Source organism: Mus musculus, chromosome 17, assembly GCF_000001635.26.
Source record: "Mus musculus strain C57BL/6J chromosome 17, GRCm38.p6 C57BL/6J".
Taxonomy (NCBI): Eukaryota; Metazoa; Chordata; class Mammalia; order Rodentia; family Muridae; genus Mus; species Mus musculus.
The window spans coordinates 80,444,508-80,469,542 of NC_000083.6; the positions used below are offsets into that span (position 1 = coordinate 80,444,508).

General features: G+C 41.3%; 1 protein-coding gene and 2 pseudogenes across 1 annotated transcript in view; 2 read left to right on the forward strand and 1 right to left on the reverse strand.

Annotated features, from left to right (window-relative positions):
* Sos1 (SOS Ras/Rac guanine nucleotide exchange factor 1) overlaps window positions 1-25,035 on the reverse strand; it is an 86,702-nt gene that overhangs the window by 50,756 nt on the left and 10,911 nt on the right. Inside the window, exons 2-8 of the mRNA NM_009231.2 lie at window positions 15,415-15,540; window positions 10,545-10,676; window positions 9,249-9,413; window positions 7,474-7,683; window positions 4,751-4,894; window positions 1,095-1,205; window positions 923-1,021 (exon numbers count right to left, since the gene is read on the reverse strand). Of these exons, the coding sequence (NP_033257.2) occupies window positions 923-1,021; window positions 1,095-1,205; window positions 4,751-4,894; window positions 7,474-7,683; window positions 9,249-9,413; window positions 10,545-10,676; window positions 15,415-15,540 (987 nt within the window). The remainder of the gene's footprint in view (window positions 1-922; window positions 1,022-1,094; window positions 1,206-4,750; window positions 4,895-7,473; window positions 7,684-9,248; window positions 9,414-10,544; window positions 10,677-15,414; window positions 15,541-25,035) is intronic.
* On the forward strand, window positions 120-685 carry Gm18141 (predicted gene, 18141; annotated as a pseudogene).
* Gm18650 (predicted gene, 18650) lies at window positions 18,597-19,366 on the forward strand (annotated as a pseudogene).

Below are 25,035 nucleotides of genomic sequence, written 5' to 3' on the forward strand. Positions count from 1 at the left end.
CCCTGTAGCTATTGAGGTCCTCAGATGGAGATGTGGATGCATATATACAAAGTTGCTTTCAAAGAATCACCATATAAGCAAACAGACCACATGATTAAAAATAAAACTGGGCTCTTCCTCTAAGTGGCCAGAGGTGACCTGTGAAGATGGTTCAACACTGGCTTGACCCAGAAAACCCCACAAAATCATACAAATCAAGAGGCTCAAACCTTCGAGTTCACTTTAAGAACACCCGGGAGACTGCCCAGGCCATCAAGGGTATGCATATCCACAAAGCCACCAAGGATCTGAAGGATGTCACTTTAAAGAAGCAATGTGTGCCGTTCCGGCGGTAGGTGTGCCCAGGCCAAACAGTGGGGCTGGACACACGGACAGTAGCCAAAAGAGTGCTGAATTTTTGCTTCACACACTTAAAAATGAGAGAGTAATGCTGAACTTAAGGGTTTAGACAGATTTCTAGTCACTGAGCAAATCCAGGTGAACACGGCCCCTGAGACGCCGACAGAAAGGCAGACAGACAGACAAACAGACGCACCTCCAGAGCTCATGGCCGGGTTAACCCATACATGGCCCCCCTGCCACATTGACATGATCCTCACTGACCGTTCCAAAGCCAGAAGAGGAGGCTGCACAGAAAAAGATACCCCAGAAGAAACTGAAGAAACAAAACTTCATGGCACACGAATAAAGTCAGCATAAAATAAATGCAGATAAAAGTAAAATAAATAAACCTGGGCAACTGCTTTACAGTTAAGTAGTCAGAAAGCACGTTAGTCTTTTGGATAACGTGCTTAAAATTGCTTCTCAGCTAAACAAAGAAAAAGAACATAGACTAATGTGTGTGGATGCTCACATGTTTGCAAGTGAAGTGGCAAACGATGACACTTGAATGCTTTATAAATAACAATCTGAGTTTTTTTACCTTCAGAAGTTCAAAGTAATGCAGACAGTGGTACACAGGGGCAAGCAGCAGCCGGGGCAGGACGTACTGGACAGCTTCTTTGAAGCCTTCGCCTATGGACTAAAAAGGGAAAGGATTTAATATTTTTTAGAGTTTACTTTTCTAACATTGTGCAATTTAACAATCACTATACCTGCAAATAAAGTGCTGCCCCAGGCTTTGATAACTGACTAAGAAAATGGCCATGGAATCCGGGTCGTAAAATATCCCGAGCATATGACTCATACGGGTCAAATGCCAGTTCCTGAAAAAAGGGAGACAGTAAAGTAAAAATAGTCATAAATAAGAAATGGTCCACCACACAAAATACAAAAGATTAAATTATAAACTTATCTACAGAAACCTATTCCTCCTAAAGGCTCCAAATAAAAACCGAATGGCCATTATAATTTTAACAGAATAAATCTAATATCCTCAAGTGAAAGAATCCACGAGTTCTTTCTTCTGAGCAGCAGAGTCACTGTGTGCTGTGCTGCTTCTCGGCCACAGCTTCCGCTTCTGTGAACCAGGAGTTGTTCTGAGAGTGGCCTGACCCGGCCCTAGAGACGAGCACAGCTGAACCTGGACAACAGACGGTATGTAAGACTCGAGCCTTAGAGTGCTGATGGTAGGGACTGAGTCTTCCGGGTGTGGGGGGAGGGCTGGAGAAATGGCTCAGCAGTTACTATTGCTCCTGCAGAGAACCCAGGCTTGGTTCCCAGCACTCACACAGTGGCTTACAACCATCACAACTCCAGTTCCAGGATATCCGATGTCCTCTTCGGGCTTCTGGGGGTACCAGAGACATATATGGTACAAATACATAGAAGCAAAATACATAGAATAAATCTAAAAAATATTTTTGGTGTTAGACATTTACTTCCCTATTTTGTAAATAAGAAGTAACTGTTTCTATCACCTAAAATTCTGTTTTCATAAAACTAACTTAATCCAAAGTGAAAAAAAAAATCCATCATCATTAATATACCAATCACCATTGAGATATCACTCATAGCAAGGTCTAAAAGAGTACGATGATTGCTGATGAAACACAGAGTAGGTCTATTGATTTTAGCACAGAGAGTAGGGCCCTTCCCATCTTTGATCCTGTGGCCTATTCCAGTTATAAAACTGTCAGGAGGGACAGACACAGGCCGGTGAGCAAAGACACCTGTTGACACATCTGGTGACACATCTGGTGACAAGCCTGATGACCTTAGTTCAATCCCTGACCCACAGAGTGGAAGGATAGAAGTGACTTAACAAACTGTCCTCCGACCTCTACTATATGGCACACACACACACACACCCAGCTTCAGGTCCAGAGCGCCTCACCTCTGCAGTGGCTGGTTCTAGAAGATCAGTGGATGAATGTAGTAGGTAAGAAATAAGACAAGCGATTCAAGATAAAATACAAATTATGTATTAATTACCTCTAGTACTGTTTTTAAAGTACTTAAGAAAGAGTTACTAGCCAGAATACCATATCTGAACACTCTGGACTAGGGCTCTGGACACCATACAGTGTCACGTAGCAGGTGACGCTCCAGGCCTTCCTGCTTCCTTACATTTTGGGTCAACTCGTAATTTAATTATCAACTTGTTCTGTCCCTACTGATCAATGCAATCTGTGCCATATGTCAAAACTGTAATTCCATTCTGTTTCATTCGTTGTCTGCCTATACTGGTAGCAACTCTGATATTCCTATTTAATAAACTGAAATCTGTGATGAAGCAAATCTCCTCCATGTGCTTCCCTCATTCTTCTGAGTGGGTGGTAGGCAGTGGCTGAGACAACCTAAATAGGATCTCATTGGATAGCTAGAACTTGCAACGAAAGCCTGGCTTCAGTGCTGGGATTATGAGCATGGACCACACCTCATTTGTACCTATTAAAGATCAGCTTGCTGTGCTCTGGCTACTTGTGAATGACTAACATGAATGCAATGCTGAGTTTTTCCATCCATAAACACAACATAGAATGTATTACCATGTACTTGTACATTCCATATCAACCTAAATATTTTACAATTTTTCTTAATAGGTCTTATATACTTTTAGTTAGGTTTTTGAGTTTTATTATCATTAGTAGTAATAGTAATAGTAGTAGTAATAGTAGAATCACGTATGTGTATGTGTGTACTAGTGTGCACAGGTCAGAGGACAACATTTGGGGGTCAGTTCTCTTTCTACCACACGTTCTAGGGATTAAACTCTTAAGGCTGGGACACCCTAGGTACCAAGTGTTAGGCCTGCACAGTGCTTTATGGGCGGGGCCATCGCGCTTGCCCCACATGCTTACTGTGCCTCTGAGACAGGGTGCCTTCTGCCTGTAAAGTTCTATGTTCTGGCATGTGTGACAGCATAGGAATGCTCGTCCTTTCTCTAAGCCGATACTGTGAACTCACCTAATATTTTAGTGTTTTCTTGTATTTGCCAACTATAGACTATAAACAAGACAACTCCTCTTGCTCTGTCCCATCCCTGACCCTGTGCTGTGCAGCCCCTTGAGCAGTGTTCTCTCCTTAACTCTCCTGGAGGTTCCTACCCAGGGCACTGGCTTTGTCCCATGCTTTCTGAGATAGAACCTCTGTGCTGGGTAGTCATTTGTCAACTTGACAAAAGATTGAGAGAACCGATATTGAGAAAAACACCCCCAACTGATTGCCTGGATTGGTGACTGACATGAAGTTCTAAGCCCTCTGTGGGTTGTGGGTGATGCCATCCCCGGGTGTAAGTTCTGAGTTAGATATGAAAGCAAGCTGAGCAAGCCAGAGCTGCTATCCTCCAGTCTTCTGCAGTTCCCGCCTCAAGGTTCCCACTCTGGTTTGCCATGACAGGTTGTAACCTGTAAACCCCAAGCAGCTCTTGGTCTTGGTGCTTTCCACAGAGCTCTAAGAGCTTCACATGGATCTAGCCTGACGCCCAGCGTGCTCTGTAGCTGAGAATGGCACCCATCTTCTCAAACCCCCGCATCTACTTTCCCATTACTGAGGGTTACGAGGCGTGCACCACCACACCCAGTTCATATGGCCCTGGGAACTAAACCAAGGGCCTCATGTTTGCTGGGGAGAGTTTACCTAAAGAGGTAGATCCCTGGTTCCTCTCTTCTTTCCCATGGGCTCAGCACCATTATACTAAAAGACTAAATGGGCTTTAGAGCAGGACAAGAGCAAGAAACCCCAGAGTGACTACCAGTGATGACTCACTACAATTAACTCACAGTTAGCATTGGAGATACTCAGGGTTACCAGACTCCCATGGGATCTGAACTGTCTATGCCATGGGCTGAGTTTCCTAGCACCTCATTGTTCAATTCTAAAAACAAATGTGGCTATCACGTACTGGTTATTTTACTATGTAAAGGGAATTAGCCAAATATTTAAGGGAGATTATCTTAACTTACAAAAAAAAAATTTGAGACTTCTTATTGTTATTCTTCTTGCTTTACAAATGTGTATAGAGAAGCAAAATATCGGTAACTCGCCTGGAGCCACACATGTAATACACAGCAGTGATCTGAGCAGTGAGCTGTGAGGACTAGGACCCTACACCCAAGCTTTTCTCACTCACGGGTGGCCTTGCCTTGATCTTTCTATCAAAGTTTCAGAGTGACACCGAGACTGGGCGTAGTGCTTGATAACTATTTCTGTACCTGGTAACAGTAATAAATGTTGACCTATGATGGAAAAGAAGCAACGGTATGTGACTTGAGCTGGAAATAGGAATTATGAACCCCATTTTAATGCCAATGTACTTACAGACAGACTTCTCTTGCTATATAATTGACAATATAATTGATATACTTACTTCTGCTAAGTCTTCAAAACAGCTTCCTACTAATGGGTGGGGACTGCCTTCATCTGTCATTTCTACAGTATCTTCTATATGGCCCAGTAACTTTACACTAAGTTCATGTATATCTACTATACGACTGAATATGTTTTCTACATCCTGCGGAGGAGAAAGAAAAATTAATTCAATCATATTGTATTGTATAACAAGATATCTTTTCAGTAAAAAAATTATTTTATAATCAAGGTATAATGTAGATATTGAGGAATTTTAATGACTTACAATAAGAAAATACTTCAAAATTTATTCTTTAGTGATAGATATACAATTAAGAAATATGTCTCTCTACCAATCATTTTGTTTTAGAACATCTTCATACTCTCTTTACTAATCTTCAATACAGTTTAACAGAGAACAGGACTTTTCTATTTGTCTCTGCATTCAGTCTGTTGTGGCTGGAGAACAGGATAAAGTACAGCTTTATCTAGATACATAAGTTTACCAGACATGTAATGGGAAAATGAAGGAATATTTTAATTGTCTATTCAACTGTGATATTCTTGTTTTCTGTCTAACATTCATGTAATTTTTCTATCAACCTTTAATTAACATATCATAAAATAACTGGCTTTCTGGGAATAAGGATGGCGAAGGTTAATGTGGATGGGATATAAAGAAATTGTCTAAGGCAAGAAAGTATTGTGTATCTCTACAATGGCATGGTTAAATAATAAGGATAAATGAGTCCATACGATCTCACCAAAAAGCTCATTTAAAGCAATTTTATCTTCCTGTGTGTGGATCACGTGAATAAACTGTAAAATGTATTTACCACTGACTGGCTTTCAGTACACTTAAACTAAGGTCATCTCTGCAAAAGACAACTTAAACTCATTAGCAAAAGTGACTTCCCATTGTTCTATTTATAGTCCAGAGCCCTGCTGTGCGCATCTACTACTGGGAACATTCTATGCAAACAGGTCAAATGTCATTATACTGCTGCTAATAAGTTGGTCATTTCCTACATTTCTTGGAGACCATATAAATTTTATACTGTTCTATTAAAATCTGTTGATTACTATTTTTATTCTGTTAATTTTGAAGTATGGTTTGTATGCAATGAGATATACCTACTTTAAATGTACTTTTTGGTGAGACTGTATACAGTTATTCCTCTCTGTAACCTCCTAACAGTCACTATTCACAATGTTTTCTTGTCTTAAAAAACTTCCTTATGAGAACTGGAGAGATGGCTCAGCAGTTAATAGATGCTCTCCCAGAGGACCTAAGTTAAGGTCCTAGAACCCACATGGCAGCTCCAATCATCTATTAACTCCAGTCCAAGGAGAGCTAGTGCCCTCTTCTGACCTTCACAGGAAAACAATCACACATAAAACTAAAAAAAAAAAAAAAAAAAAAAAAAAAAATTGAAAAAAAATTTTTAAGTTCCCTTATGTCTCCTCTGTATCAGCTCCCACCATCCTCCCAGCCAGAAAATGAGTGCTCACTCCCTGTGACTAGACAGTTATTGTCCAGGAAGTAGAGAGACAAATCTACGAATCTCTGCTCGAGTCCTGGAGGTTCAGCTATGCAGATGCATGCGTCAGCCCTGCATTCTTTACTCCTGGTGAAAAGCTGACCATTGTGTGAGCAAAGCACAGTCTCCCTTCACAACTGGTAGGCACTGAGCTATAAAATAAAACTGCTATTTTGTGTGGCCTTGTTGTTTCTTCTAAGCAAAAAACTAACAGAACAGAATTGTCAGAAAATGTAGAAATGTGTTACAAAACCAGCCAATTTTACTAATTTAATTTATAACTTACAAGTAATGTTGAAATTTTGCAAACCCATGAGCAGTCAATCACTGCATTCTTCTCCATGTCTGACACTGTCTTTTTTTAACTTTCTCTAAGACGTGTACGCAAGCATCTCGCTAGGGTTTCGATTTGTAATTCTCTGATACTGAATACCATTTAGCAAATTTGATTGCTGATTTTTGTGTCAGATATCTTTATCCCTCCTTTGCTATTTTTTAAAGCAAATTTAATGAAGCAATTTAAATACCATGCATTTCATACATCTAAACTAACTCAATAAGTAGTGTTTGGCATATTTACAAACTAAGTGGTGGAAATTGAACCCAGGGTTTCACAGGCAGATTAGACAAGTGCTCTGCCACTGGGCTGTGCTCTCAGCTGCTCTCCGTTTTATTTAATGCCCAGGAACTGCGATGCCTGGAGCTCCAGAGCTGGCACTGTTCTCATCACTGAACGTTCTTTAGGTCTAGCACGGTTAGCACGGGCACTGCCCTGCGGCTCATCTCTTGTGTTCCCAATAATTCCGCTGTTACTCTTGCATTACGACTCTTCGTCCTACATTTCCAGCTCCGCCCTGACGAGACAGGACTGTTGCTGACTCCTCTGAATGTGGTGTCCCACAATACGGCTGCTGTTGATAAGTATCACTTAAATGACTCAAATAAGTCACTGAATCAAAAATATCTCCCACCTACACAAGACGCTCTATCCCCTGAGATAAATTGATTATTATGTGATTTCATTTTCACTTACATAATTAGTCTATTTTAGATTTCTGTCTTTCAATTTCTGATGTTTAATCTCTTGAAACTGTGGCAGCACTTTATTTGTGATCAGGACAAATTAGAAATCATGAATTATATAACTTCAAATTTGAACTGAAAGTTAACAACACATGCAAAAATAACAAAATATACTTACATTAGATGAAAACAATTTGGAATTAGAGACAAAGGGCTCTCGAAAAACTTTTATAATTAGATTTAATTCTCTTATATACTGTCGAATTTCTGCCATGAATGCTTTTACCAAATCATAATAAGTTTGTTCTCCTGAGGTGGAAGGCTCTTCATCAGTTAAAGATAAGATATTTATATCTTCTACATCTTGATGAAACATATCCATCAATACCTATGTAGTCAGAGGTAAAATGAAAGTGTCAGTAATAATAGTGTAGTCTCCCTTGAAGGTTAATGCCCTAGGCATCCCCCCCACCCCCACAAGAGGACAAACATGCCCTGTGGGGGAGGGGGGGGGAGGAAGAGATGGCTTTAGAGAAGAGATGGCTCAGAGGTTAGGAACAATTAATGTTCTTCAGAGAACCTGAGCTTCATTCCTAGCACCTACAAGGTGGCTCACAATCTTAACTCCAGTTCTAGAGAATCAGTTAACCATGGCAACCAGGCATCAACATGGCGACAGGCATGTATGCAGGTTAAACACCTATACATACAAAAAGTTTCTTCAAAAAGTTTTCCACGGTTACTCTTGCTGAAACTCACCCTTCCCACTCTTGTGGCCCTGTACAGTGTCACTGCAGTATAGTTTACCTTATGCTACAACGTAAGTCACCTTTCAACAACTTTGAAGCATTGTTTTTTAAAAATTTTTTAAACTATAGGGATATGGTCTCATATAACTGAAGCTAGCCATAGGGTCACTATGTAGCCAAGACTGGCCTTGAATTTCTGATCCTTCTGCTTGCACACGCGCATCTCATTCTGTTTACCCAGGACCAGAAACCAAATCCAAGGCTTTATGCATCCTAGGCCACACTCTACCAGTTAGAAAGATCCCAGCCCCCTTTTAAACACATTTTTCTGTACCTCATTTCTGTATGAGCACATAATAGATACTAAAAAATATTTTACTTATATGATTCATTTTAAAAAGTAGCAAGCAAGAGGGTTAGACAGACAGGCGAGTGGTTAAGAACACACAAGTGTATCAGTTCCCAGAAGCCATGTCAGGCAATTCACAACTGCTTATAACTTCAGGGGTCTGGTACCTCTTCTGGTCTTCACAAACAACTGTGCTCATGTGCACAGAATGCCCCTCCCATGTGCCACAGTAATAAAAATAAATCTTTTAGCAGATGGGCTAGAGAGGTGGCTTGGCTGTTAAAAGCACTCACAGCTTGCCCAGAGCACCTGGGCTCAGTTTCCAGCACCATAAACCCTCTGTGCGCCCATTTCTAGGAGATCGAATACTTGTTCCGACTTCTCTGAATCCCTGCGCTGTACACACACACACACACACACATTTAAAACAAAGTAGCAAACACTTTGTATTCATTTTCAGTTGTAATCATAAATATCAAGTACTTTATCTCCATTTAAAAATATCACAACACTTTTAATTCTTCAGGCCAGATAATCTCTTTCACTTTATTCTGTTAGAATAAACACTAATACATACATAAGTAGAATCTATAACCAGAATGGCCAGAGTGTGAAGAAAGTGGAATAGAATCCCATCAGAAAATATCTTCTTTCCTAAAAAGCCACTTAAGTACCAGCCACCTCTATCTTATTTCCATACAGTAACAACCTGGATGTATGCTATGAGGTTACTGGAAATCTCTCCCCAAAACATAATGCAGTGCACAATTCTATTCTTTCTGAAGAGTATATTAGCATCCAATAAATCATAAGTAATAATTTATGAATACAACACAAAGAAGCTGATTCTCCTACCTTATCAGCACACATTGCCACTTTAATGTCTTGTTTTGTAATTTCATAATGCCGTATATTTCTTACATAATTCCCCACGAGCTTTAAAATATCTGCAGAAATGTATTCTAATACTGCTACTATGTAAACAGAAACCTGGTGGTCAATTTTATAACCGAGGACCTCCTGAAAAATTAAAAGGAAAGCACATTTAAACGTCATACACAGTAAAATCTAATCAATCAACTACAAAATTAAACAGTATCAACCCAGCTTAACTTTCACTGAAGCCCATCACTACCAATATTTAATAATTTAATTTTCACTAGTTCATTCATGAGAAACACACACACACACACACACACTATTATGTGTAGGACACACGTGCGTACACACAGAGGGAAGCAGAATCGTCTCTGGTTGTGTACAGTACTGGAGCAGTACACAGTAGTGTGTAAGTAAGTGGTTTAACCACAAAGTCTGAGCTTGGTGTGGGGAGCATATGGTATATTACCTGATGACACACTCTTGGCTTTCCATGAAAAACAAAATTAAAAACAAAACAAACACCCTCCATGCTATGTGCTACTAAGCATTTAAATGATCCTATTATTAGACTTCACAGAGAGTATGTGCGTCTGTGGAGCCACAAGTTCCCAAGGAAGATGAAGTCTTACAGGAGAGGAGAAAGCACAGGTCAGTCCGTCGGGCGTAGCAATGCCAGCCTTTAATGCCAGCACTCAGGCCAAGGCCAGCCTGGGCAATAATGTAAGACCTTGTCTCAAAGGGAAAAAACAGAAACTTGTACTAAGGTTTTAAATATTACAATAAGGTATTTGTGTGTGTGTGAGGAAGAGAGTTATTTTGTTTGTCATGGTAAATAAACCAAACTAGCACTCTTAGGATTCTTGGCATTTTTCTAGTTCTGGGTACACTAAAGTGGTTAACTTATTTAAGCAGGACCAGCTTGTTTGTCCCACAAAAACACAGACCCTCACTGCAGTCTCACAGATAGCCCTACACAAAATGCTAACAGACTTTAAAGCTTTATGGGATATTTAGCTCTGACCAGAAAGAGAGAAATATCTACAATTATATTTTCTAGCAACCCTGGAGTAAATAAAATCTATAATATAACTTTTCCAGGTGTCTTTGATTTACTACTACTGGTTTGAAGTGACATGAAACCACGTTGTCCAACCTTTACTCACTACCACAGCACCCCCTTACCTCAACATGAATCCCTGGAAAATGTAAAAGGATTTTACCATTCAGTTATTTTGCTTTTCATAGGTCATGTGGCTTATTTCAGCTTACCCTTAATAAATGATGAATTCTTTCTGCTGGCAGCGATAAAGGATTTCGTCTCTTCCTCTTTTCAATGGCTGATTGGGCATCAGCTATTGCCCACTTATCAATTGGATGAGGAAAACTCTTTTGAACACGTTCCTTAGAAAAGAGGGAATAATAACTAAGCAACAAGCAAATACAGCTCAGCACTTAAAGCTTACTGTGAAATAAAGAGTATGCGCGAGCTTTTCACGTAATTTACACTGCAAACAAAAGTCTGTGATTGTCACTGTGTTAGTTTCTTAGTTAGGTCACTAAGGGACTAAGGACAGTTTTTATTAACAGGTAAATCATATCCTGCACCCACCTTCATTAACACTAATGGCAAGACTGGTAAGTCACCTTAAACATCATTCACAGTTTCATGGAAGGAGACTTGCAAATATCAACTCCAATAAATTCTTATTTATTTCATCCTTACTTTAACCCCAGTTATAAATACAAGTAGCATTCATGTGAGAGTCCGTATCATCCAGGTCACGAGCCTCAGTGGCCTGCACTGCTAACCCGTGCTTTAACATGGTGGACCTACCATGAACGAACAGGCCCATCTTTAGCAGACTATTTCAATTCTAACATCTAGAAGTTATTCAGTTAAAGAACGAGCCATTATAATAGCTAAATTCCCTACTTTAATGTAATTCACTATTAGCTCCCTTCAGGTGTTTAAAATCCACTTGCACATACCTCAGCTAGAGCCAGTAGAGGTCGCTATTACAAAACCTTGAACAAATTTTCAGTATTCAACTTGTATGTAGGATAAAATGAAGTGAACATTGCCCCTTGAATGCAAACCTGAATGAAAGTTCAATCAGTAAATACACTGCCTTGGGTACTCTAGAGCTGGGTGTGAGGGAGGCATAGGTGCATTTAGCACATCCTAGGAGCAGATCTATAGGCACTTATCTAATCCTCTCTTCATTTTATGTTCAAGGCTGTCCAGATACCAATATTTAAAATGTCATGTTTTAATTAATTAGAAGTCAAAAGAATTCTTGTAGTTAAAAATTACAGCAGCAGCTGGGCAGTGGTGGTGCACGGCAGTGGGGCGCCTTTAATCCCAGCACTGGGGAGGCAGAAGCAGGCAGTTCTCTTGAGTTCAAGGCCAGCTTCGTCTACAGAGTGAGTTCCAGGACAGCTGGGGCTACAGAGAAACCCTGTCTTAAAGAACAAAACAACAACAAAGAAACAAACAAACATAGAATAAAGTAGCAAATCTTTATCCTGTATGATAAGGGTGATAAAAGGGTCTAAAATGGTGGCAGCGCAAACAGTTGGGAAGGTAGGGGAAGATACAAAAGAACATCCAGAACACAAGCCCTTGTGCCCTCCCCTCCCCTCCCCTCCCCTCCCCTCCCCTCCCCTCCCCTCCCCTCCCCTCCCCTCCCCTCCCCTCCCCTCCGCTTCCCACGGTCTGGCTTTGGGTTGCACCCAGGGCCCTCTGCATCCCAGGTAAGAGCTCTATCCTGGAGTTGCAGCTTTCTCCAGCCTGTGAGTCCTAACACTCTGAAACCTCAACTCACAGTACACGAAAGTAGACACAGTACATGATAGTAGACGGGAGGATTATCTGAGGGAAGAAAAGCCAGCAAAAAGGAGAAATGAGGGATAGAATGCGTAAGAACTAGGTATAAATGACATTCACCTGTGTCTGGGAGCTGCCCATCCTGCCTGGCCGTGACATAGCTCAGCTCGGAGCATGCGCTTGCTGCACAACCCTGAGGACTTGTGTCCGTCACTTATCTCAGAAATCCACAGGCCGGGAAGAACAGACTCCAGAAGATGTCCTCCGACTTCTACGCACACTGCACGCACGCTTACACTCACATCCCTCCCTCCCTACCTGTCTCTCTGTCTCTCTGTCTCTCTGTCTGTCTGTCTGTCTGTCTGTCTGTCTCACACACACACACACACACAATATTAAAAAAAACACACACTACTTTGTATGTGAACGTAAAAAAATAAATTAAGGAGAGGAGGGGAGGGGAGGGGAGAGGGAGAGGGAGAGAGGGAGAGAGGGAGAGAGGGAGAGAGGGAGAGAGGGAGAGAGGGAGAGAATGCAGTAAAAAATACTACATTTCCATTCTGGTGCAGACAGCCCAGCAAGTTAGGGCACTGGCAGCCCTGCCTGACGACCAAGCTTGATGCCCAGAACCCACACGCCGATCCCTTTGTGCATTCACATACAAATACATACAGTAGTTAGATAATAACTTTTCAATAGTTTATATTATACACTTATAAAGAAACTGAGCTGTAAGAGGGCTTCCTAAATAAACCTCGCCCTTATTTTATGAAGCACACTAGTATTTTCTAGTCTACTTCTTTTTGTATGATCAATGCACTAAAGTGATTTTATGGCCCAGAGAGCCATCTCTCCAGCCCTGGAAAATTGATTTTTTTTCTTGGATCTTCATTTATGTCAATACTGTTCTGAGGGTCAATTTTCAAATATGCAAGCAAAGAGAAAGATATTCCCATACCCCCATAGAACTGTTGTAAGATACAGAATTTTATAAAACAGCACTTTGAAATTATTAAATTTCAGTGGTTAAAACCAAGTAATGTTCTTCCAAAAGACCTAAGTTAGATTCCCAGAACTGATGTCAGGTGGCTCACAACTGCCTATAACTTCAGATTTTCATGGCTAGGTTTTTGTCAATTTGACAAACTAGACTCATCAGATATGAGGAAACTTCGATTGAGAAAATGCCTCCATAAGACTGGGCTGTAGGCAAGCCTGCAAGGCATTTTCTTAATTAGTAATTAATTGATGGGGGAGGGCCCAGGTCATTTTGGGTGGTGCCACCCCTGGGCTGGTGGTTCTGGGTTCTATAAGCAAGCAGGTAGAAGCCGCCATGGGGAACAAGCCAAAAAGCAGCACCCGTCCACAGCCTTTGTTGCATCAGCCCCTGCCTCCAGATTCCTCCCCTATCTGGGTTCCTGTCCTCACTTCCTTCCATGATGCACGTCAATGCTATTATGTAGGGTAAGCCAAATAAACCCTTTTCTCCCCAACTTGCTTTTTGGTCATGGTGTTTCACTGCAGCAGTAGAAATCCTAACCAAGACAGGCATCCAACTCCTTTGGCCTCTGTGGGTGCCTGCGCTCATGTAAATACTTACACACAGATGTGTACAGATGATAAAACTGTATGCAATGCCAATAGATATGTTAAAAAGAAATAATAAAGCTGATTACATACGTGACTGGTACTTCTATTAGTCATATTCTTACATGTTCTCACCAAAACTATCCCCAGCACCAAAACCTCCACATGAGAATTTCATATGGTTTTCTGTTCCTTGTTTTTATTAAAGATGAAATTAAACAAGCATAGTTATGTAAATATATATATAGGAATATCTGATTTATGTTTGCAATGTCAGTAGATTAGCAAATTTCTAAAATGTACCAACATCAATATAATAAACAAGGTGAGATTTGTGAGCCTTTCTTGTAAGTCTGGATTCTGCCAAACCATGGAAGATTATAGCTAGGATCAAAGAAAACCCAAGTGAAATTGCTAATGTGATAGAGTCATGCAAGCCATACTATTCAAGATCTCTGTGAAACAACAACATAAACACATATTTAAAAGAAATTATGAATTAAAAGTCTGACTTTACAGAAGAAACCAATCAGGCCTGGTAGGAAACTCGTGAAATCCCAGCAATTGGGAGATGGAGGCAGGCAGAGCAAGTGTCACTCTTGACTATACAGCAGCAAGTTGAATTCAAGGCCAGATTGGGCTATATGTCATCCTGTCTCAAAAACAACAACAAAACCAAACCACCACAAAGAATCTACTGTAAATGAGTTGAGAGATGAGAATTACCCAGGATACAGTATTTTCTAAACCTGACTAAACGTGTTACTTGGTGTTTGTTTTCTCTCTTTCCCTCCTCCCTCCTCCTCTTCCTCTTCTTCTTCCCCTCCTTCCGTCCATCACCCCCTCTGTAACCCTGAGGATGGGGTAAGGCTTCGTGAAATGTAGTCAATAAGCTATACAGACCCCTTACATCAATGCTCCACACTCACATGTCAGGTCCCACGCCTTCCCACCCAACTGAAGTCCTGGGACTTGAAGGAGCTAAAGGTAAAAATAAAGTACTCTTTGAACTCTTTTGTTTTGCTTTTTCAGATAGGGTCTCACATAGCCCAGGCTAGCCTTGAACTCCCTGTGTAGTTTAAATTGATCTGGAAACCTAATCCTCTTGCCCCTGCCTCCTAAGTGCTATTATTAAAGGTTTGTACCACAATACTGGTGATTGGCATCTTAACTCTTTAAATGCCGTCCATACCTTGGGAACCTTCAGCTCTAGTGTGTCACCACATGTCCACATTTGCTTTGTAACTTTTACCAGGGAACTTGTATGTTCATCCTGTGACCCCAATGTTTCTATAATTCTCCCTCAGATACTTTGAGATATTTTATTATCAGCCTTTTGACTCTCTGAAATTTAAAGGAAATGTTTTGGGACTAAAACCTTTGCGTGCACTCTGTTTGTATGTATGTATGTTTGTATGTATGTATGTTTGTATGTTTGTATGTATGTATGAACAGGGATCTCTGAGTTCAAGGCCATCCTGGTTTACATAGAGAGGGTTTGCCTCAGACCATTCTAGTAGTAACATGAAGCTGTTTATTTAAGCTGAAAAGTACAATCTGAACGTTTCACAGCTAAGACACATAGAAGCTACCACATACCCAGTTCAAAGTTTACAGAGATGGAAGAATGAACTGGAGAGTCCTTTTCTCCTTCACTGCCATTACAGCCAACGTACGGCGAGATACATGCAGTTAAAAGAAAACAAAAGCGGTCATTTGCCATACCTCCACATCTGAAGCACTCCGGGGCTGAGCTTGGCATAGCATATTTAGTAATTGCAAAATTAATTCTTCAACATACTGAAGAGCATCATCATTAGACTCAAGAGTAGGGTGAACTTGCCCCTGAACCTGTAAACAAAAAGGCAAGTAATTAAAATATGAACTAGCCTACAAATACAGATTGAATGTTATCCAAAAAATCAGGGCTTCACAATCTTTGTTCCCAGCCTCATACACCATGCATGCTATTCTTTTTTTTAAATCTAGTTACCTAACTGTAATTTCAGTATTTTTTGCATATACTATGGTTTGCAGTGCCTTGTAGAAATGGGAAACATGAGGGAGAGGCTAAGATGGTGATAAAACATTGTTTATGTAGGACCCCTGCCCAGAACCAGTCAGGACAGTCAGTCAGCATTCTTCTTGGATGAAACTGACCTCTGATGGGTCTCTGACCCCTTTTAACTCCACCTTCCTTACACAATGTTGAGACCGCGGGGGTCCGTCTATGAGGTTCACTAATGAGTCTCCAGCATCTAGTACCTACTGTGCAAAGCACTCCCAGTACAGACAGTGAACACAAAGTCACCTTACACCAAAGTGGGGCCAAGGAGGTGGCTCAGACGATAGACGCACAAGCCTGGTGACCACAGAGTTTGATCCACATACAAATTACACATTTGTAAGCACAGCACTCTACAGCCAGATGGGAGCCTAAGACATTAGAACTGCCAAGAGCCTGGCAGGCCAGACAGCAGGGAAGAGTCAGCACAAAAGGAAAAATAGAGAGACCCTGAGTGCCGGCCTCAACAAAGTGGAAAGGAAGAGCTCACACCCAAAACATGTTGTCCTCTAACTTTTCTATGTACACACACACACACACACACACACACACACACTTTCTCACACACACACTCTCACCGGGTGGGCAATGAGTGCTTTTACAATTTGTGACTTAGTCTGCTATACTGTGAAAAAATGAACAATCATTTAATGATCTTTATTTTTCCCTGACTTTTTTTCATAATCACTTAAGGCTGTTGGCTACTAAAAGCTTGCATTTTAATAACCAGCAAAACAGTTTTGTATCCCTTTATCGCTTACTGTGGGTCAGAACTATTACTCAACAACAAGCTAGGAATGGCAAGAAAAACCTCTCCTGATGAGAGTGATGCGTTTTAAGACATGCACCTACTGACAGAAAGCACTCAGGATGGGGAGGGTGACAGCCTAGGGCTGGGGGAAAACATTATTAGTATACTAATGGTGATTCTTCTTTAAAAAATGTATATGCCAAGTACATTCATATCCACTTTATATAATTTTAAAGGTAAATATTTGAAGGAAAATAATTCTAACAACTCAGAACTGCGTAAGAGAATATTTAAAACTTGAGTGATTTTACCAGTGAAGCAGCAGCCCTGGAAGCTGCAACCATTTACCCACACGTTTTTAACCATAGTCAATATATGACCTGCCTGCCAGCCTAATGATAACTGGTTTACCAGTTCTTCTACTTTACTAGATGACTAGGGTGGTGTGAATAGGAACGGCTCCCATAGACTCGTGTGTTTGAATGCTTGGCCATAGGAGTGGCACTATTAGGAGGTGTGGCCTTGTTGGAGTGGGTGTGGTCTTGTTAGAGAACAAGTGTGTCACTGTGGGGGCAGCAGCTTGAGATCTTATATGCTCAAGCTACACACACATACACAATGTGAAACACACAGTCCCCTCCTGGCTGCCTTGGATCAAGATGTAGAACTCTCAGCGCCTTCTCCAGCACCATGTCTGCCTGCATGCTGCCATGCTCCCCGCCATGATAATAGACTAAACCTCTGAACCTGGAGGCCAGCTCCAGTGAAATGTTTTCCTTAGTATGAGTTGTCTTAGTCATGGTGTCTCTTTACAGCAATGAACCCTGACAAAAGACAATGGCTATGCACAGTTAAAATAATGGAGAACTGAGGGTTCAGGGTTTTAAATCCAGTCTTTCATTCACCAACATACTCTGACTAGTGTATATAGGCATTGTGATAAATTCACTCCCGCATACACTTAGCATGATGCGATTACCCTTTTAAACACTCTGGGAACACACTTTACTTCTGCACACTGAATTATGTGCCTTTATGGTTCAAACTGACTTTCTATATCCTCATGGCTAATTTACTAGCAGTGAATCCTAAAGTCACTTGGAGCAATGCTTCTAAGTAGCTATCAACCAAGTTCCTTTCTAATTATTAGTTATTAGTGAGGGAGGTTCAGTCTCATGTTTGTCATGCAAACGTAAGACCATGTTTGAATGACTAGAGCCCACTTAAAAATCAAAAACTGCAAAAAAACAAAACAAAACAAAAAAACAATCCTTCACCTGCCAAGTGTGGTATGTACCAATAACACCTGTCCTGGTGAGATAAGACAGGGGGTCGGTCACCTATCTAGCCAATTAGTGGACTCCAACTTTAGCGAGAGACCCTGTCTTTAAAAACAAGGCAGAGCCAGTTATCAAGGCATATGCCTTGAGTTCAATAACAGACATGAACAGGAATTTTACTGAAAGTGACAGCAATTCCATTTGTAAGACACAATCACCATGTTCAATAAAAGATAGCACCTTACAAATTTTAAACTGGCAATGGTTCACTTTATCTGCAGTAAACTCTAGCACATTATACAACATTTTATTTGCTATTATTACAAGATTTTGTATGAATTTCTGTCTATCTGATATATGAGCTATCCAGAGATACTCAGGAACCCTTGGGTAAACTGCCAGAAAACAGTGATGAATTCTGATGAATCTTTAATAGCCCTTTCTAGCTAATGTCTCTCTATAAAAAGCTAAAAAGGCTTTAGAAAGCCTAGATCTTCTATTTCCTTTATTTGTGTGTGTTTGTGTGTGTGTGCGAGAGAGCGCACCGGCCTGTATGCACATGAGTGTTCAATTGCATATAATGGAGAAGGCAGAGCAGGACACAGGTGTCTTACTTTATTGCCTTCAGACAATGTCTCTTCTTGACCTGGAAGCTTGCCTTTTTGGATAGGCAGGCAGGCTGGCTGTGAGCTCTAGGGATCTGCCTGTCTCTCACCAATGCACGTTACAGGTACTCAGTCGTGCCTGGGTTTTGTTATTCTAATGTGGGTCCTAGGGATCTGAACCCAAGTCCTAATGGACGCAGAGCAATTACAACATAGACAGGCAGATCCCCAAAGACAGGCACATCCATAGCCTGCCTCTGAGGAGTTAAGAGCCAATGTCAAGGTCACTGATTTGCACACATACATCAGTGCGGCAATGAGATTCGTCTGTAATGTATCACACTGAGAAACCAGGAGAAGTCTGTGAAAGCAATCACCCACCACCTCGGTGCACAAGCCTTCCTAACTTGCACCTTACACTGCAACTGTGCTTAGATTCAGAAAGGCCTGCCTCGGTCCTGGAGCACAGCTGACTGCAAGGTCACTCCATATAGCTCGCTTCCCACAAAGACAGTGACATGATACTCTGTCCCATAAATTAATGTTTCCCAAAGATATACAGATGCTGAATACCCAACTAACACAACAGTACAAAGTTCATTCAGGCATGCCTAGACCTGTGACAGACCACCTTATAGGCCTCTAAAAGGCTGAACACTCACCCCTAATGGAAATGACAGAGGTGACCATGGACCTGCTGTGCAGGAGAACCTGAAACGTCTACGTTGCATCAACCAAAATCACGATGAAGGCATAGCTTACCGAGCGGCTGACTAAACCATCATGCTTTACTGCCATTAAGAAGGCAGGACAGCTTACCTATGAGCAGGACACGCTGCTCCTTTTCACTGCTGACCACTCCCATGCCTTCGCTTTTGGTGGTCACATACACTTTTGGGGGAGACATCTATTTTCAGGCTGGCTCCCTTCAAAGCTCTAGACTGAGTCCTTTACCACCATCATGTATGACAAAGGCCTGACTAAAGCTCTGGGCTCTTTTGTAGCTGCTAGCAGAGATGCTGACATTGCTAGGGTGTTGGGGGGAGGTGTCAGCAGCCAGCGTGTGTGGGGGGGGAGGGGGGGGGCTAGGATGTCTGTACCCTGACAATCTGTGTTTGTAGGGTCCTAGATCCTTAACCAACACTCCCGTCTGAGGTCCTCCTAGCTAGTCCTCATAGCTCCCTGTACCCTCACTCCCAGGTCCCCATCCTTGAACCCTGACTAGCCAATTCTAGCATCTCACCATGAACTCCCAACCACAGACCTCAGATGAGACTCTCATCTCCATTCTAGGCTATTTCTCCAGTGCCAATCATTAACTCCCTCTCTGTTCAGCCTGTACCTTGGGGGGGGGGGGGCAGGATAAGATCTACTGCCACCCTTTCCTCCATTTAGGGTTCATAGCAGGTTGAACCAAGAGCCCAGTAAAGCTTTGACACAGCCATCCACTGGCCCTTCCCTTCATCTAGGTTTCAATAGCAGAGGCCAAGGTAGTAACATTACACAGAAGTGGTGTTATGTGTTACTGGGGTCATCCATGTTTTATCCTGTGCCCGTTCTGTTATGGAAAATACAAGAGGCCCCTTGCAACTGTTAAGGTAAAGCAGGTAGCCCAAGAACAAGTCCCTCCCCAGACACACTGAGCCTATACTGACCTTTCTCTTCTTGTATCCCATCTTCAGTTTGAGACAGTATCTTACCCAGGTTGTACTTGAACTCATAATCCTCCCTGATAATGTCCAGAGTGCTAGGATTACAGGCATAGGCCACCATGCCTGGCTTACACGTGGATGTAATGAAAAAAGAACATTTCCTATCTTCCTGGTTCTACCAATCTTCTGGTACACATAGCAGTAATAAAAACGGACCATTATACCTCCCCACAAGGTACTTATTACATATCTGGCTATAAGCAAGTTACAAGTTAGAAACCTGGGAACCTATATACCCTATACAAGCAGCTTTGAACTACAAATGACAAACAGACAAACAAACAAAAACCTGTATGTGTTAGTTTAAATGAGAACGGCCCCACAGACTCCCATGCTTGAATACTTAATTCCCAATTATTACAACTATCTGGGAAGGACTGGGAAATGTAGCCTTGTTAGAGGAAGTGTGTCAAGGATTAAGAGGTGTATCCTTGTTAGAACAGGTGTTGTCACTAGAGGTGGGCTTTGAGGTTCCAAAAGACTTGTGCCACTCCTAGTGTGCTCTCTGCCTCTTGCTTGTGGATCAATACCGTGATCTCTCAGGTGCTGTTCCAGCTGCCTGCCACCATGCCTTCACTCCATCATCACTGACCTAAACCTCTGGAACCATAAGCTTTGGTCATGGCATCAGCAATGGAAACGTAACTAATACAGTATCTAAAAATAACTTCTTGAAATGTTTGTCAGGCAGTGATTCATACCTTTAATCCTACTAGCACTTGGGAAGCAGAGGTGGATCTCTATGAGTTCAAGGCCAGCCTGGTCTATACACAGTTCTAAGATAGCAGGGCTACATAGAGAAAACACTGTCTTAAAAAAAAAAAAAGAAAAAAAAAAAGAAATCAAATTCATGAAAAGATTTATATAAAAAACAATAAAGAATGATATTGTTAACATATAAATCAAAGAATTCAAGAAGAAATTTAAAATAAAGTTTTATATGAAATCATTCTGAAAATAAGAACAGCAATAACAGCTGAGCAAATTTGAACATACAAAATCAAATGACTGTCAAGTCAATGAACAGTACTGGGAACCAACCACAGAACACACTGTGTACATACAACAAGAAAATGGTCAGTGAAGCAACTGAAGTATAATCTACTTTAAAAGAGACAAAACTGGGAAGCTAACATATAAACAAACAAATTCAAAAACTAAAAATTGTTAAACATGAGACTGGTTATTCGTTCCTGTAATTCCCCCACTCAGTGGATGAAGGCAAGAGGCATGTGCTATATAATGTAGTTAGGGACAGCTTAAAGAGTCTGGAGAAATGGCTCAGCAATTAAAAGCACATACTGCTCTTGCAGAGGATCCAAGCTCAATTCCTAGCACCCACACGATGACGATGACTCTCAGTCAAGGTGATCTGGCATCCTCTTCTGACATCAGTGAACAACAGACATGTAGAAGGTGTATGAACATATGTGCAGGCAAGACACCCACACGTGTAAAGCAGTAATGATGATGATAATAATTTCTAAATGTTATTTCAGTTGAAAATGATAGCTCATGCGTGTAATCCCAACACTCAGGAAGCTAAGGCAGGAGGATTTTCAAGAGTTCCAGGCCACTCTGGACTACATAGAAAGTTCAAGGCCAGCCTGAGTTATATAATGAGACCTTGTTTCAAAAACAAAAAAATAAATGACTTTGTATTTCATTATTCTTTAAACAAACTCCTAAGTTGTAGTCACTGTTTGTGATAGACTTCAAACCTTTAAGAAATTAAGGGAGGGCTGAAGAGATGGCTCCTCAGTTAGGAGCTCTTATTTCCCTTCAAAAGGATCCAAGTTCAGTTCCCAGAACTGGAACTCTGCTTCCAGGAGACCTGGTGCCATCTTCTTGACTATGCAGGCAAAATACATAAAAAAGAAAACCAAAACAAAAAACCTTTTTTAAAAATTCAGAATACCAGCCTGATGTGGTAGCACATGTGTATAATCCAAAAATTTGGGAGGTAGAGGCTGAAGGATCAGATGTTCAGGGTAAACCCCGGCTACATTCTGTCTTAATAAACAAACTTCCAAAATCAGAGGCCTGTAGGATGCCTCAGCAAGCAAGGGTACCCGGCAGGTGGAGCTGGGGAACTCACATGACACTGAAGGAAAGTTGTATAATTTAAAGGATACAGCTACAAACCTGGCCTTTGTACTTATACATAAGGAAAAGGTAAACATTTTGCACTGACAGCCTAGAAATAAGCAAATTAGAATGTACTGTCTATGAATAGGAGTACTTAATTGGCAGTAAAGTTAATTAACTATTTAAAAACCTACAAGGTGGACTAGAGGTACAGTAATGTTTAGCTAGCACACACACATGGCCCTCAGTTTTATTCTCTGTCCCATACACCAAACATAATAAAATAAATAAATGCTTAGAAAAACTATGATAGACTAACTGAAATATAAACTAAATTCTATGCAGCTATTATATAAGACAGTGCTGCTGCTTCTTTTTTTTTTTTTTTTTTTTTTTTGGTTTTTCAAGACAGGGTTTCTCTGTGTAGCCCTGGCTGTCCTGGAACTCACTTTGTAGACCAGGCTGGCCTCGAACTCAGAAATCTGCCTGCCTCTGCCTCCCGAGTGCTGGGATTAAAGGCGTGCGCCACCACCGCCCAGCAAGACAGTGCTTCTGAGAAAGAATATTAATCCAATTAGAATTCACGGAATGTGCTTAATCCTCAACCTTTAACACTAATGAAGTCATTCCAATGAGTTTGGTCATAAGTTTTTAAAACGCAAATTCTGTTTTTAATTTCAATCTTAAGCGATGAGAAACCAAGACAAACTTCAGAATAAGGAGAAAAAAAATAAAAGGCTCATGGGGCTAGAGAGATGGCTCAGCTGTTCAGAGCACCGACTGCTCTTCCGAAGGTCCTGAGTTCAAATCCCAGCAACCACATGGTGGCTCACAACCATCTGTAATGGGATCTGATGCCCTCTTCTGGTGTGTCTGAAGACAGCTACGGTGTACTTACATATAATAAATAAATAAATCTTTGGGCCAGAGGGAGTGGGGCCAGAGCAAGCAGAGGTCCTGAGTTCGATTCCCAGCAACCACATGATGGCTCACAACCATCTGTACAACTACAGTGTACTCATATACATAAAATAAACAAATTTAAGAAAGGAAGGAAGGAAGGAAGGAAGGAAGGAAGGAAGGAAGAAAAGAAAGAAAGAAAGAAAGAAAGAAAGAAAGAAAGAAAGAAAGGTAGGTAAAGTTAATTCACACAAAGGCATGGATAGTGGTTTAATACAGTTTCTCTCTTTTAGTTTCATTTAAGTGAAATCAAACTATGCTTTTTAGTTAGAATTTAATTAGCCAATTGTCTGTCTTTAACTTTTATGGAAGCAATCAGTTCAAATTCTGAAAGAAAATCCATCCTTTCACTTTGATTGGGCTTTACCATATAATCACACTTAACTCCTGAAATGGCCAAGATCTGTTAAACACAGTGGGAAATCATACTCTCTTTAGATATAGACACTGTGTATGTTCAATAATACACACACACACATGTACACTAAATAAAGGTTCTATAACTTTATAAAATCTCTCTGATGGTAACAGGGAATTCTAAATTTTTGAAATGTAAGCAAATATTCAGCACTATATATATTATTTTATTGTAAATCTGCTCCTGAGGCTTTCATGAAAGGGGGTGAACAGAACAGAAAACAACATCTTACCCCTGACTCTTCTGTTTGAGACAGGGGCTCACTATTTGTAGACCAGGCTGGCCTTGATCTCAGAGATCCACCTACACCCACCTAGAGCTAGGATGATTCTCATTCACACACTGCTGGCTGCAAGCTTTCCCTAGGTCTAGAAAGTTAATCTGAAAAGTGATGATCAAAGCACCAGGAAGGCTTCACTCCAGCCTCAGACCACACCTCTCCAGCCTCAGACCACACCTCTCCAGCCTCAGACCACACCTCTCAAGCCTCAGACCACACCTCTCACATCAGCTCTCAGACCACACCTCTCCAGCCTCAGACCACACCTCTCCAGCCTCAGACCACACCTCTCACATCAGCTCTCAGACCACACCTCTCCAGCCTCAGACCACACCTCTCCAGCCTCAGACCACACCTCTCACATCAGCTCTCAGACCACACCTCTCACATCGGCTCTCAGACCACACCTCTCACATCAGCTTCTCTTTAAAGACGGGTCTCGCCCTAGCTGGGACTGGCCTTCAGCTCCAAATCCTACTGCAACTGGCTCTGAGTATTGTTTTTGCATGTGGGTGTGTATTACCACACCCAGCTACATTATTACTTTTTAGAGTCACACATGAGTTCAAGAAAAGCATTTGCATTTGACTTATTTTGTGTGCACACGTTGAGAGGCACATGCATATCCACAGGCAAACAGTTCAGTGGGAGGTACTGGACAGACGTGTAAGGACCCAGAACCCACGTAACGGTGAAACAACAAAAGTGACTTTACTAAGTCATCCTAGACATAAAGCTGTGGTCCTCCCCCGCCCCCCCCCCCGGTAATGCACACACAATAATAAGTAAATACAAATTAAATCTTAATTGTGAAGTAATACATTTGTAAAAGTACATTATGCCGGGCGGTGGTGGCTCACGCCTTTGATCCCAGCACTTGGGAGGCAGAGGCAGGCGGATTTCTGAGTTCAAGGCCAGCCTGGTCTACAAAGTGAGTTCCAGGACAGCCAGGGCTATACAGAGAAACTCTGTCTCAAAAGACCAAACAAACAAACAAACAAACAAAACCCAAAACCATAATTTAACTAAATAAAGACTTTGTTAAATCTTAGAAGACCAGGAGGCATATTTTTAAACACGCATACAAGACGGCCCTGACTTTCCCCTATTGTACAAATAAATGAGGACTCTATGCAGGGCACTTTTACACATGTGAGTAATTTAAGATATGATTCTAAGTCCACTTC